The 14,806-nt window shown below is 43.5% G+C and overlaps 1 protein-coding gene across 1 annotated transcript in view; it reads left to right on the forward strand.

Moving 5' to 3' along the window:
* Positions 1–14,535, forward strand: part of LOC111590268 (uncharacterized) — a 29,338-nt gene extending 14,803 nt beyond the window's left edge. The window contains exons 6-8 of the mRNA XM_023301177.1: positions 10,880–11,592; positions 11,687–11,805; positions 14,498–14,535. Of these exons, the coding sequence (XP_023156945.1) occupies positions 10,880–11,592; positions 11,687–11,805; positions 14,498–14,510 (845 nt within the window). The 3' untranslated portion in view covers positions 14,511–14,535. The remainder of the gene's footprint in view (positions 1–10,879; positions 11,593–11,686; positions 11,806–14,497) is intronic.
* Positions 14,536–14,806: the final 271 nt, after the last annotated feature.

Raw genomic sequence — 14,806 nt, forward strand, 5'->3', positions numbered from 1 at the left:
GCCGGTCTAGATGCATGCTTAATGGCTAAGACTTGCATGGGCTAGTTGTGGCATCGCCGCTTAGCACATATGGGGATGAAGAACCTCCACAAGCTTCTAAAGGGAGAACACGTGATAGGTCTAACCAATGTTCATTTCGAAAAAGATAGACCTTGTGCAGCTTGTCAAGCAGGGAAACAGGTGGGAGGAGCACATCACAGCAAGAATGTGATGACCACTTCAAGACCTCTGGAGCTGCTGCATATGGACCTCTTCGGACCCGTCGCCTATCTGAGCATAGGAGGAAGTAAGTATGGTCTAGTTATTGTTGATGACTTTTCCCGCTTCACTTGGGTGTTCTTTTTGCAGGATAAGTCTGAAACCCAAGGGACCCTCAAACGCTTCCTCAGGAGGGCTCAAAATGAGTTTGAGCTCAAAGTGAAGAAGATAAGGAGCAACAACGGGTCCGAATTCAAGAATCTTCAAGTGGAGGAGTTCCTTGAGGAGGAGGGGATCAAGCACGAGTTCTCCGCTCCCTACACACCTCAGCAAAATGGTGTAGTAGAGAGGAAGAACAGGACGCTCATTGATATGGCAAGGACTATGCTTGGAGAGTTCAAGATCCCCGAGCGCTTTTGGTCGGAAGCCGTAAACACGGCTTGCCACGCCATCAACAGGGTCTACCTTCACCGCCTCCTCAAGAAGACTTCATATGAGCTGCTGACTGGTAACAAACCCAATGTATCTTATTTTCGTGTATTTGGGAGCAAGTGTTATGTTCTTGTGAAGAAAGGTAGAACCTCTAAATTTGCTCCCAAAGCTGTAGAAGGGTTGTTATTAGGTTATGACTCAAATACAAAGGCGTATAGAGTCTTCAACAAATCATCGGGTTTGGTTGAAGTCTCTAGTGACATTGTATTTGATGAGACTAATGACTCTCCAAGAGAGCAAGTTGTTGATCTTGATGATGTAGATGAAGAAGACGTTCCAACGGCCGCCATACGCACCATGGCGATTGGAGATGTACGGCCTAAGGAACAATTGGAGCAAGATCAACCGTCTTCCTCAACCATGGTGCATCCCCCATCCCAAGATGACGAACATGTACCTCAAGTGGAGGCGCATGATCAAGGGGGAGCACAGGATGATCAAGTTGAAGAGGAAGAAGCACCTCAGGCACCTCCAACCCAAGTTCGAGCGACGATCCAAAGGGATCATCCCGTCGACCAAATATTGGGTGATATTAGCAAGGGAGTAACTACTCGTTCAAGATTAGTTAATTTTTGTGAGCATTACTCTTTTGTCTCTTCTATTGAGCCTTTCAGGGTAGAAGAAGCCTTGCTAGATCCGGACTGGGTGTTGGCCATGCAGGAGGAACTCAACAACTTCAAGCGCAATGAAGTTTGGACACTGGTGCCTCGTCCCAAGCAAAATGTTGTGGGAACCAAGTGGGTGTTCCGCAACAAACAGGACGAGCACGGGGTGGTGACGAGGAACAAGGCTCGACTTGTGGCAAAAGGTTATGCCCAAGTCGCAGGTTTGGACTTTGAGGAGACTTTTGCTCATGTGGCTAGGCTAGAATCAATTCGTATATTGCTAGCATATGCCGCTCACCATTCTTTCAAGTTGTACCAAATGGATGTGAAGAGCGCTTTCCTCAATGGGCCGATCAAAGAGGAGGTGTACGTGGAGCAACCCCCTGGCTTCGAGGATGAACGGTACCCCGACCACGTGTGTAAGCTCTCTAAGGCGCTCTATGGACTTAAGCAAGCCCCAAGAGCATGGTATGAATGCCTTAGAGACTTTTTAATTGCTAATGCTTTCAAGGTTGGGAAAGCCGATCCAACTCTTTTTACCAAGACTTGCGATGGTGATCTTTTTGTGTGCCAAATTTATGTCGATGACATAATATTTGGTTCTACTAATCAAATGTAACACCCGGCTTTAAGGAACAAAGTCGGGTGCATCTCATACATGCGTCAAAGAAGACAACATATATAATCATAGAGTGTATAGAGATAAATGTCACAATAATCAGAGTATTTATTACATAGCGGAAGTCTTATTACAAAATAAAAGAGTAAATATAAAACGAACTAAGGATCGTCGGCGCAAATGTCAACTGAGAAACGCCACCTAGATCAAGTCGAATGCCTCAGTGTTAGGCGACTCCTCTTCGACCACCTATTCTTCTCCTGTGGGGGGGTGTTAGACAGCAAGAGTGAGCTCACATACGTTCATAGCTCAACAAGTCGTGGGGAATAATGTGGCATGAACTCACCAAAGGTGGGAGTTCATGAAGTGTAAGGCTGATCAATGGAATAAAGGTTGAGGCTGAGCATTGCTTTTATAAGTTGGTCAAAATTTTATTAGCAGTTACTAAGTGTAAGTAAATACCAAACCTTAATAATAATAAAGAACAGTAATAGTAAAATGATCCCAAATGCGATGCAAATGTCAAATTAAATTTAAGTTCCATAATTAATCATGTGAGGGTCCGAGCCGCTCATGACCGTGAGCACGGCTAGTATACTAGTTTTACACTCTGCAGAGGTTGCGCATCTTTACCTACAAGTCATGTTACCCATCTGCCAAGAGACGGCCAATCCCATACACCTCTACCGAGGAGGCGAGGCAGGGTAACACTACGAGGCCTTTACAAAGTTCCACTAGCTTCAGAAATCCCGCTACAGTTTATAGGAAGCTCCAGTGCAGGGTTCTTGCCTGACCGCCATCGCAGCAAAATCAACCCAAGGACCTCCCTACACTGACCACTCCCCTACTGCCCTTGCCCCTTTCGGGTAAGGAAGACCTCCACTAGCTTTCCTAGTTAATCAGCCAAGGGCGTCCCATTAAACCCTTGTGGTAGCACAGTTTTCCCGGGTGGTCGCTCCATGTTCCCATTAATTTAATGATCTTAACATGAACAGTAATAATAACAAGATAATAACAGGATAATCATGCGTAGTGTATCTCCATACCCAATCCACATAAAGCAATAGCAAGTACTACCCAAAAGTATTTCAGGGGTGAACAAGGTATAGAGGTAATCAAAACTGGGGTAACATAAAGAATCCCATCACAATTAACTTATGCAGATCATTAAAATTAATAAGAACATGGCTGGGAAAAGTAAGTGATCAAGGGCACAACTTGCCTTCAATGAGCTCCTGCTCAGCTACTTCTACTTGTTGAACCTCAGTTTCCACAGTGGCTTGCTCGTCTATTCGCATCAACACAATACATACATAATATAGCCAAAATCAACATCACACCAAATAGATGAATAAAATATACAGTAAAAATCTACACATTAAAATGAAATCATAGGAACTGGAATCACTAAATTTGGGGTTATAGATTTCAAGTTATGAATTTTCTAAGGTTTAATGTGATTAAAATAGGATTAGATGATAAATTAATTTTCTAACTGAGTTCATGTCAAAACAGTGATACTAAATGATAGAGAATATTATTACAAAATTTTAGAAATTGGAATGGTTCAATTTGGATCAAAAATGGGATTTCTATGAATTTTACAAGTTTCTAGGTTTGTTTTCATATTAAAAATGAATTTCTAATATCATTTCTCTATTTTAATCTTCTCTGGACTGGGCCTCAATTACTGGTAAGTTCAGGGGCTAACCCGCAAGATCTCCAAGACACAGCGCGCCACTGGTCTGGACTGTGGGTTGATTTCCAGAGAGGTGAGGGTCTCTTTATAAAAATTGACCCGCGAAGGGGTACGGATGTTTTCTGGCCGTTGGATCACTTGCCAAGGGCATGGATTAGATCGGATCTCGGCCGAACCGGTACCCGCCCAGAGCCGCCCGATCTAGATCCGATGGTAAGGATTTAATGAGTCGAGGGTTTAACGTTCATCACTGGATCACAAATCTACGGCTGAAATCGTCCCGGTCGAAACGTTACACCATATCTAATCTCTACCGATCATCCTGAGATCAACCGCTCACGCTGGTTCAAATCTAGACCGTCCGATAAGATCAGACGGCGCACTCTGCTTCTCCCTAACCCGAGAACTCGTCACGGCGGATCGACATTCCCCCCCACGGCGGCGCGCTCACCGGAGAGCCACCCAATCCGTCGATCCGATGAAGCTATCCTACGGTGATGTGCAAAAAATGAAATTGCAGCTAGCGTGAGTGCGATAGGGGATGGCTCACTAGGGATTTGGCCGTGATGGTACCCAGTCCACGGCACGGGGCGGAGTTACAGCGGTGGCGAGGTACGACGAGGAATTCCGGTTGCGCCGAGTAGTGGTTTTCTAGTCCGAGCGCGCGTATGGCTCGCACGTGGTCCAACGATCACCCTAGACCCGATCCACAGGCCTCGGATGACCCCACGGCGTGCCGCAACGGCGGCGGGACCGGCTTAGCTAACTGTGCGCGGCGGCGGTGGCGTATGGGTCGAGCTCGCGTGGGAGGGAGTTGTGGATGAGAAGGCAGAGACGCAGGGGTTCCCCCTTTATCCTCTGGAGTCACGATCCGGAGCAAGGAAAGCGCGCCCACGATCCCGGCGACGGCGGTGAGTTCTGCGCGATTCGTTGCAGGGATAGGGATGACCTGCGGGCCCCGCGAAGCAGCCGCACGGAGTGGGCTGGGCGCGCGCCAGTGACTGACGAGCTGGGCCCGCTTGTCGGCGCCAAGTTCAGAGCTGCCGCGCGGGCGGTGTGGGTGCACTTGGGCCGAACGAGTGGAGGAGTGCGGTGTTCAGGCTGACGGTGTGGGCCCCGATCGTCAGCGTGAGGCCGAGGCGAGCGGACAGAACTGGGTAGCGCGGAAGCTAGAGTTGGGCCGAAATGAGTGTCCGCGGCCCATGTAGGGTTAGTTTGGTTTTATTCTTTTCTTTTCCATTTCTTTTTCTCCATTTTCAAATCCAATTCAAATTTTGAATCCAAATTAGTGCCGAATTTAGTTTCAAATGATATTGTGAATTCTAAAATCCCATTTAAAAATATAATTATATATATTATTTATATCACCTTTCTCTCTTTCTTATTTATAAAACCTTACCTTCAAATTTAGGGTTCTAATTCCACTTCTAATATTTATTATCTTATTGTTATTATCCTTTTTATTTTTATTTAATGCACAAACATATAACTCCAACATGATGCACTTTATTTTATTTTAGAATCATTTGTTTAGGTAAATCCCTTAAATTTTGAGTATGCTCTTTGTAAGATGCAAATGAGGCACATAGAATTGAGGAGATCTCTCTATTATTCTTGGTACAAAATTTGAGTACTACAAATCCTACCCCCCTTAAAAATAATCTCGTCCTTGAGATTTAAGAAGATCTAGGGAAAAGGTGGGGAAAATCTATACGAAGCTCTTCTTCTCTTTCCCAAGTTGCTTCATCTTCACCGTGGTGACTCCATTGAACTTTGCACATCTTTATAACCTTATTCCTTGTAACTCGAGTCAAAGTATCCAAACTCTTGATGGGGTACTCAGTATAAGTTAGATCCTCTTGAACACTAAGGTCCTCCATTAGTAATTGTTCCTCAGGTACCCTGAGACATTTCTTCAGCTGAGATACATGAAAAACATCATGAACATCCGCAAGATGATCCGGTAACTCCAATTGGTATGCAACCTCTCCCACTCGCTTTAAGATTAAGAAGGGTCCAATAAAGCGAGGGGACAACTTTCCCTTGACTTTAAATCTTCTCATACCCCGGAGTGGTGACACCTTCAAATAGACATAATCTCCCTCCTTAAACTCAAGCAGTCTTCTCCGGGTATCAGCATAGCTTTTCTGCCTGGATTGTGCAGTTCTCAAATTCTCCCTGATCTGTTGGACTTGTCCTCTGCTTCTTGTATAATCTCAGGTCCAAACAACTGCCTTTCACCAGTTTGATCCCAATACAATGGGGTCCTGCACTTTCTGCCATACAAGGCCTCAAACGGTGACATCTTCAAACTGGCCTGATAGCTATTATTGTAAGAGAACTCCGCATACGGTAGACTCTTATCCCAACTACCACCATGCTTAAGGTTACAAGCTCTCAATATGTCCTCCAATACTTGATTAGTCCTTTCGGTCTATCCATCAGTCTGAGGGTGATAGGCTAAACTGAATTTCAACTTCATATCCATTTTCTCATGAAAACTTTTCCAAAATCTAGAGGTAAACTGTGATCCTCTATCCAAAATGATCCTCTTCGGTACACCGTGTAGAGACACAATCCGAGCCATATATAACTCAGCCAATTGAGATCACTTATAAGTAGTCTTGACCGGAATGAAATGAGCCACTTGGGTCAGTCTTTCCACAATAACCCATATAGAATCATATCCTTTCGAGGTGCGAGGCAATCCAATATTAAAATCCATACCAATCTCTTCCCACTCTCACTCGGGTATCTTTAACGGGTATAATAGTCCAATTGGTCTTTGGTGTTCGGCTTTAACTTTTTGACACACCTCGCACATAGCCACATGTGCAGCCACATCTCTCTTCAATCCATACCACCAGTATTTCTGCTTTAAATCCTGATACATCTTGGTACTACCAGGATGAATAGAATAATCCGAGTCATAGGCTCCCTTTAAAATAGTCTCACGAAGGCTTTCAATATCAGGAACACATATCCTGTCCTTGAACCATACGGTGCCTTGCTCATCTTCCGTGAATTCCGAACCTCAACCTTCAGTAATCAGATCCTTAATCTCTTGTATCTTAGCATCACCAATCTGTCCTTCTATGGATTTCTTGCTCCAAGGTAGGTTCCACATCAATAATAACTCCTTCAGTGTGAGCAACTATCCCCAGGTTAAGTCTCCTGAATTCCTCAACAATCTCATCGGGTAGCTGGACAACAATAGCTGAATGAACATGCTCCTTTCGACTCAAGACATCTGCAACCAAATTTGCCTTGCCCGGGTGATAGTGAATCTCCAAATCATAATCCTTAATGAGCTCCAACCAACGGCGTTGCCTAAGGTTGAGATCCTTCTGAGTGAATATATACTTCAAACTCTTATGATCCGTGTATACTTGGCACTTAGTTCCCATGATATAATGTCTCCAAATTTTAAACGCATGCACAACGGCTGCCAGTTCTAAGTCATGCGTGGGGTAGTTCAATTCATGTTTCCGCAACTGACGAGACGCATAGGTGATCACATGTCCTTCTTGCATAAGCACACGTCCAAGTCCTTGGCCACATGCATCACAATAAATGTCAAACCCTTTCTGTAGATCTGGCATAACCAATACTGGAGGTGACATCAATCTCTTCTTTAATTGATCAAAACTATCTTGGTACTTCTCGTCCCACTTGAACTCTCTTCCCTTCTCCAGAAGTGAGGTCTTAGGCTTAGCGATCTCAGAAAATCCTTCGATAAATCTTCGATAATATCCTGCGAGTCCCAAGAAACTCCGAATCTCAGTAACTGTAGTGGGCACTCTCCACTCCATTATCTCCTTCACTTTAGCAGGATCCACTGCTATTCCTCCATTAGAAATAATATGACCAAGGAATGGCACCTTGTCAATCCAAAACTCGCACTTGCTGAACTTAGCGTAGAGTTGATTATCTCGCAGCTCTTGTAGCACCAACCTTAGATGTTGTTCATGATCACTTTCATTCCTAGAATAGATAAGAATATCATCGATGAAAACCACGACGAATCTGTCCAAATCATGAACACCTTATTCTTCAGATCCATAAAATAGGTTGGGGCATTAGTTAGTCCAAATGTCATAACGGTGAACTCATATAATCCATATCGAGTCGAGAAATCCGACTTGGGAATATCCGATGGCCTAATCTTCATTTGATGGTATCTCGATCGGAGATCAATCTTCGAGAATACCCTGGCTCCTCTCATCTGATCAAATAAATCCTCAATGCGGGGTAATGGATACTTGTTCTTCATAGTGACACCATTAAGGGATCTATAATCCACGCACATCCCTTGCGATCCATCTTTCTTCTGTATGAATTGAACTGGCGCTCCACAAGGTGAAGAACTCGGACGAATGTACCCAACATCCTATAATTCCGTTAACTGCTTTTTTTAAGTTCCTTTAGCTCTTCTACGAACATCATGTATGGCCGTTTAGAAATAGGGGCAGTCCTAGATGATTCTTCTGGGAAGACATCCGGAAAATCTCTAACCACACGGATGTTGTCACCAACAAACTTTTCAGGTATAAAGAACATTGCACGCATGGATGAGGAGGTTACTGCAATATTAACTTGAAATCTTTCTCCTTTAGTGGTAGTGAGTTCTACGGTACCTCTACCACATGCTATAACGGCCTTTGCCTTTCTTAGCCATGACATACCAAGGATCAAGTCTATACTGTTCTCTTCTAACAGTATAGGGGTAGCCTATCTGGGTTAGAAACATAGGGTAAGAAAGGAGGAATTGTAGACAAGGCGAGTAATTACGAGGCATGTTACTACGGGGGATTTATTAGCTAAGTAGATTAGTGTGTTATCCACTAAAGCTAATACATTACCTTATGGTGGTACATGCTAAGATGCCCGTCTATACTATTTCAATCAATCAAAGAAGCAAATCAGACATTGATCATCAGAACAATCAACCAACATTTTTAATAGAGAAAATAATTTTAATTTCGTCTTAGGTTCCCTATCTCTTAAAATATCATAGATGTAGGATTCCCAGGTGTGAAATCCATCTCGTCTCGGAGTAGAGAAGGTAAGAGTAATCAGAGTAGGAAAGCAAAAGGTGAGACAAGATCAAGATGGGATAAGTATAGAATGAATCAGAGTAAGGTAAGTAGTGAAGGGTTTTGTCCATTTCTATCTAGGTTTCGTCCTACAGTCAACATTTCCTCTGATACCACTTCTGTAACACCCGGCTTTAAGGAACAAAGCCGGGTGCATCTCATACATGCGCCAAAGAAGACAACATATATAATCACAGAGTGTATAGAGATAAATGTCACAATAATCAGAGTATTTATTACATAGCGGAAGTCTTATTACAAAATAAAAGAGTAAATATAAAACGAACTAAGGATCATCGGCGCAAATGTCAACTGAGAAACGCCACCTAGATCAAGTCGAATGCCTCAGTGTTAGGCGACTCCTCTTCGACCACCTGTTCTTCTCCTGTGGGGGGGTGTGAGACAGCAAGAGTGATCTCACATACGTTCATAGCTCAACAAGTCGTGGGGAATAATGTGGCATGAACTCACCAAAGGTGGGAGTTCATGAAGTGTAAGGCTGATCAATGGAATAAAGGTTGAGGCTGAGCATTGCTTTTATAAGTTGGTCAAAATTTTATTAGCAGTTACTAAGTGTAAGTAAATACCAAACCTTAATAATAATAAAGAACAGTAATAGTAAAATGATCCCAAATGCGATGCAAATGTCAAATTAAATTTAAGTTCCATAATTAATCATGTGAGGGTCCGAGCCGCTCATGACCGTGAGCACGACTAGTATACTAGTTTTACACTCTGCAGAGGTTGCGCATCTTTACCCACAAGTCATGTTACCCATCTGCCAAGAGACGGCCAATCCCATACACCTCTATAGAGGAGGCGAGGCAGGGTAACACTACGAGGCCTTTACAAAGTTCCACTAGCTTCAGAAATCCCGCTACAGTTTATAGGAAGCTCCAGTGCAGGGTTCTTGCCTGACCGCCATCGCAGCAAAATCAACCCAAGGACCTCCCTACACTGACCACTCCCCTACTGCTCTTTCCCCTTTCGGGTAAGGAAGACCTCCACTAGCTTTCCTAGTTAATCAGCCAAGGGCGTCCCATTAAACCCTTGTGGTAGCACTGTTTTCCCGGGTGGTCGCTCCATGTCCCCATTAATTTAATGATCTTAACATGAACAGTAATAATAACAAGATAATAACAGGATAATCATGCGTAGTGTATCTCCATACCCAATCCACATAAAGCAATAGCAAGTACTACCCAAAAGTATTTCAGGGGTGAACAATGTGACACCCCAGGTGTCAGTTTCGTGTTATGACGGGAGGTTTATCCTAATCTCGGATGCTCAGTGAAAATTTCTATTTTCTTGCTCGCGTATGTGTCTGATTATCCAAATTTCTCATTCACATCTCACCAAATTCGAAGTTAATCAGTTTCACAGAAGGCCAAATTTGGAGCCTGTTAAAACTCTTGTTTCTCGGCACGAATGCAAACTCGATAATCAATCTCGAATTATAAATCTCATCTGAAGCTCATTTAATCAAACTCTCGACGGCTGTTATTTGATTTGAGCCCGAGTCTAATTTCTCGACCCTCGATCGATGTCTGACTATTTTAATCTGAGTTCGTACTCTCAAACGGAATGCTCAATATGTCGTCCTCAAATTAATTCTTATCCGACTCGGCTAAATATCTCATGGCCGAACCGAACTCAAAACCCCGTATCAACAGCAATTTTAAAATATCACGATTCGCCTTCTCCGACTAAAAATCCAAAGCCGATCGAATTTCAGGACGATTTATTTTCAAATCACGCGTAGGGAATTATTTTCGAGCGAATTCAAATCAAACTCTCGGCCGATTTAATCGCTCAATCGTCCGTTCGTCGAAACTCTAATTCGCTCTGTTCTCTGTAGAAACAAATTTCGCAGGAACATTTTTATTCCGGGAAATAAATTAGCGCAGCCCGATAACGTGTTTGGGCCAGCCCAACCCAGCCCATTTGGCCCACTAAGGAAACCCTAACCCTAGCCATCTTCTATAAATAGGGGTGCTCACTTGGAAATCTTTCACTCCCACCCCTCACTTTTCCATGGCCGCCACTTTCTTCTCCCCCTGTTTTCTTCTACCTCGCGCAGGCATCCTCCCACGGCAACAGCAGCCAGCGCAGGAGCTCCTGGGTCGCCAGCAGAAGCTCCATGGCCGCCGAGTCCCTTCCATGGCGTGAGCCTCCACCACCCTGCGTGCTCTCTGCCCCTCCTTCCTCGGCGTGCTAAAGTTCCTCAGCCATGGCGCCCAGCAGGGAGCACAACCAGCGCCCCCTTCTGCTCTGCGGCCGCCAGCAGTCCCCATTGCTAGGAGCTCGCCAGCAATCCCCCCCACTCGGACCTCCATTTCCTTTAGCTGCTGCTCGCCGCAGAGCTCTCTGCTGGTTTCTTCCCCGTCGCGTGCAGGGCAGCCGACGCCCCTGCCCTTCTTCTTCCATGGGCGCGAGCTCCAGCTTGCCTGCTATGGACGCCCAGATTTTTCGCCCTCCTCCCTGGCCTCCCTTGCGCAGGGCAGCCATGGCCGAGCTCCCCTAGCGAAGGTGCTCCTAGCAGTAGCTTCTTCCTCCCTGCGCTCAGCCTCCCCAACTCGGCGCCCTTGCTGCAGGCGAGCAGCAGCTCCCTGTCCATGGCGCCCCTACAAATCTTCCCCTTCCTCCCCCTGCTCCTCTCCTTGTTGCAGCGCCGGGAACGCAGCAACAGCCCTGCACAGCACCCCTGCGCGAGCCCCCTTCCTCGCTGTTCGTCGTGGTGCCCGCCGGCTGTTCGTCAAAATGCGCAGCAAGCCGCGCGCTGCCGGCTCGCTGTTTCGTGAAGCCCTGTGGACAGCACGCCACCGACGCTCACCGTGGGTTGCTGTTTTTGCGCAGCCCCTTTGTCGTCGTCGTTCACCCCCGGTGAGACCACGACGATTTATGTTCGATTCCGCATCGGGTTATTTTTTTCCTATGATTAATTGCGTATGTGCTGTTTAGTTTTTGTTTTGTGGAGGAGAGGAACCCTGCGTTTTGCGAGAAGAAGGCCAATCATTCAACGCTCGTCGGATGTTTGGAGCGATGCACAAATCGGAATCACCGTCATTCTTGCAAACACCGTTTAGGTTTGATATGGTGAGCCGATGTGTTATTTTGTGTTAGATCGGATATATATGTGGCTGCGATAGTTATTTTGTGCGTCGTAGGGATTGGTCGCGGATGTATAAATTGTTTGCTAGAATGCTTCGTTGTAAAATAATGTGTTAGTGCGGCAAAAATTTGATAAATCCTAAAGCATGTTTGGTGACTTGCGCACTCGGCTAAAGAGTTAGTCTATAGTAATTTTTGTTATGTATTCATCGTTGGTGTAGGGTAAATTAGGTGAAAAATGTAATTTACGTGATATATAATTGGTGTTTGGAAGATGAGATAGGTTAATTTAGAAAGGTGTGTTATCAAACATGTGTGCCGAATTGCGATGTAGTAGTGATTGCGTAAGTTGAACCGAAGTGTCCCAAGTACATGTCGTGATATGGTTGTATTGAGATAATAAGTTATAAGTGTTGCGTGATATGAGACTCGATCGATGTAGTTAATATTGAATTGGCCTGTAGAGAGGTGGTGACATGCTGAAGTAGTCATCGCTTCCTCTACGGTTAAGTCGGAGTCCTGCGTGATGATGTTATTTATGGGGTGAATGCGTATTGAAATATTTTATGTTGTGCAATATGATTAGGAAGATGAAGGATAGATATGTTGTTTCGGAAATGTTAGCCAATAGATTCGGACAGGCGTGATAGAGGTTGAGTCACTTATGTTATAAAATTGATGCTCGACATGTTAGGTCTCCTAAAATGTGGTGTTTTAGGTGACTTGTGTGTTATCCATTTTAAGTTGAGAAATGTTTAAGAGAAGCTAATTAATTTGCTCCCACCCATGTTTTGAGTCGCAATGACTAAAATGGGTTGAATGAACTTGAGATGTATTACAATAGCTGTGTGTCGTGCCGGTCATCCAAAAATGGCGAAAGGTGGTGTGTGATAGTAATTGGGAAATAGTCACGACATTAGCCAACTCATGTCAGGTAGGAGTTGATTGTGTTAAGTGATTGTTATATATGTCGTGTCACGAATTATGATAATAATAGGCAAGCCGGCGTGTATGCTGTCTAGCGGGCTGTGTCGTTGCTCTAGCTAGCCGACTCGTTAGATGACTTTAGTTAAGCTTGTAGTCACTTTAAATTACTTGTTGTAGTCTAAATGCACATGGTTATGATCGCGGGTAAAAATCTATAGTGCTCATGTGGTGTGTAAATTAAAATACGAACTAGTGGGTGAAAAGCGCGTTGATATGCATATATGCCGAAATTGATGATTGTGGTGAATACGTTGATTAAATGTGTATGTTAGTTCTAGCGCGCGAAATAACATGGATGAAAATTAGTGAGTCTACTTGTTAGTCCTCATTTGATTATTTTAACTCTAACAAATGGTAAAGTGTTAGAATAATTCAAGTATCTAGAGCAAGGCAATTTTTGAATTGTATAGGAGCTGAAATTTAGTAATTGCTTTTTTTGGACTGCACGTACTGTTTTCTGTGTGCTGTATGTTTGATGAACTAAATTGTGTTTTCTGTATATATGTGCTATAGAAAAGTGGTAGATAACCTTATTATCTTGCTGGTGTTAAAATTTGACAGTCATAGGTCTGACAGTTTAGGAGTTATGCTGTTCACAAATTCAGTAACTGAATCTGTCCAAATTCTGTACAGATTTCAGAAACTGTATTGTTTGTTCAATTTAATGTTACAATCTGTTCATGGTCATTATAAGAAAGTTGTAGAGGCTTTTCTTATCTTGCTTGTGTTAAAATTTCATAACTGAAGGCCTGACGGTTTAGGAGTTATGAATTTTACAACTTGGTTGTTGTGTTCTGTCCACCGTCAGAACAGATTTTGAAAACTGCGTTGTTTGATTCAGTTAAGCACAGAATCACTTCTTGGTGATTATAAAAGTTATGTAGTGCAATTGCCAAGATTTCCAAAAAGTCTTGGATCACTATTTTTGGTGGTCTGAAGATTAAGTTATGGATGTTTAAAGTCTGAAGACTGAATCTGTCCAGTTCTGGACAACACAGCCTTCATAGTGTATTTCACCCTTGATACATGTTAAACCAGCCAGCGATGTTTATAAATAATTTGTAGAACATTTAATTAGCTTTCCAGAAAGTCTAAGATCACTTTTTTTGGATGTCTGAATCTTCAGTTATGAAATTTTAAAGTCACAAGTCTGAATCTGTCCAAATCTGGACAGCGCTGTTGTGTTAACACCTTTTGACCTTGCTAAGTGTTTAATCGTGCGGTGATGACAATACCAAAGTTGTAGAGCACCTTCTAAGCTTTCCAGAAAATCTTAGTTTGCTATTTTTGGGTTAATATTTGAAAAGTTATGATTAAAACAAGTAGCTGCTGTGTTGCTGTCCCAAAAATCTGCAAGCACTCATTTAATTGTTAGTTCACCCTTTTGGCTAAAAATGATTGGTTGGCACTAAATTCACATAGAATTGCCATGGCTAAGCTTGAGATAATATATGTGTCATGTTTTCTCTATTTAATTGTGATGTAGTATTGTGTTGCGTAAATATCCAAAATGTTTGTCGTCTTTTTAGTGGTGTAATGTTGTGCGCTTGACGATATGTAGTTAGCTAACGCTAGTGGGTGTGGTTGCTTGTGATGTCTCGCTACTTAGTGTTTAATTCGCTAGCGTGTACTTAAAGTATCTTGTGCTATTCCATTATATTCATACATATGCATCTTGCACCTCATATAGGACCGAGAGATGATGATCGAGCAAGTGATGTGGTGCCAACCACCAGATGCAGTTGGTGGACGACCTGAAGAATGGACTTAACCAGTGGATGCTCGCCAAGTGAGTACCTCCCCCAGCAAACACTATATAAGTGTCAAATTAAAGGCAAGCCCCGGTTTTATGCATAACCGTTTATATATGCTATTTTACTACACTTAATGTTTGTAGGCTTGTACTGTGCACTTAAGTGTAGGAGTTGACTGAAACCTTAGTTGCATGAACTCAGGATACCTTTGAGATGAATACTAGTATGCTAGGTCGAGTAGCTGC

The sequence above is a fragment of the Zea mays genome, chromosome 10 (assembly GCF_902167145.1).
Source record: "Zea mays cultivar B73 chromosome 10, Zm-B73-REFERENCE-NAM-5.0, whole genome shotgun sequence".
In the NCBI taxonomy this organism is placed as follows: Eukaryota; Viridiplantae; Streptophyta; class Magnoliopsida; order Poales; family Poaceae; genus Zea; species Zea mays.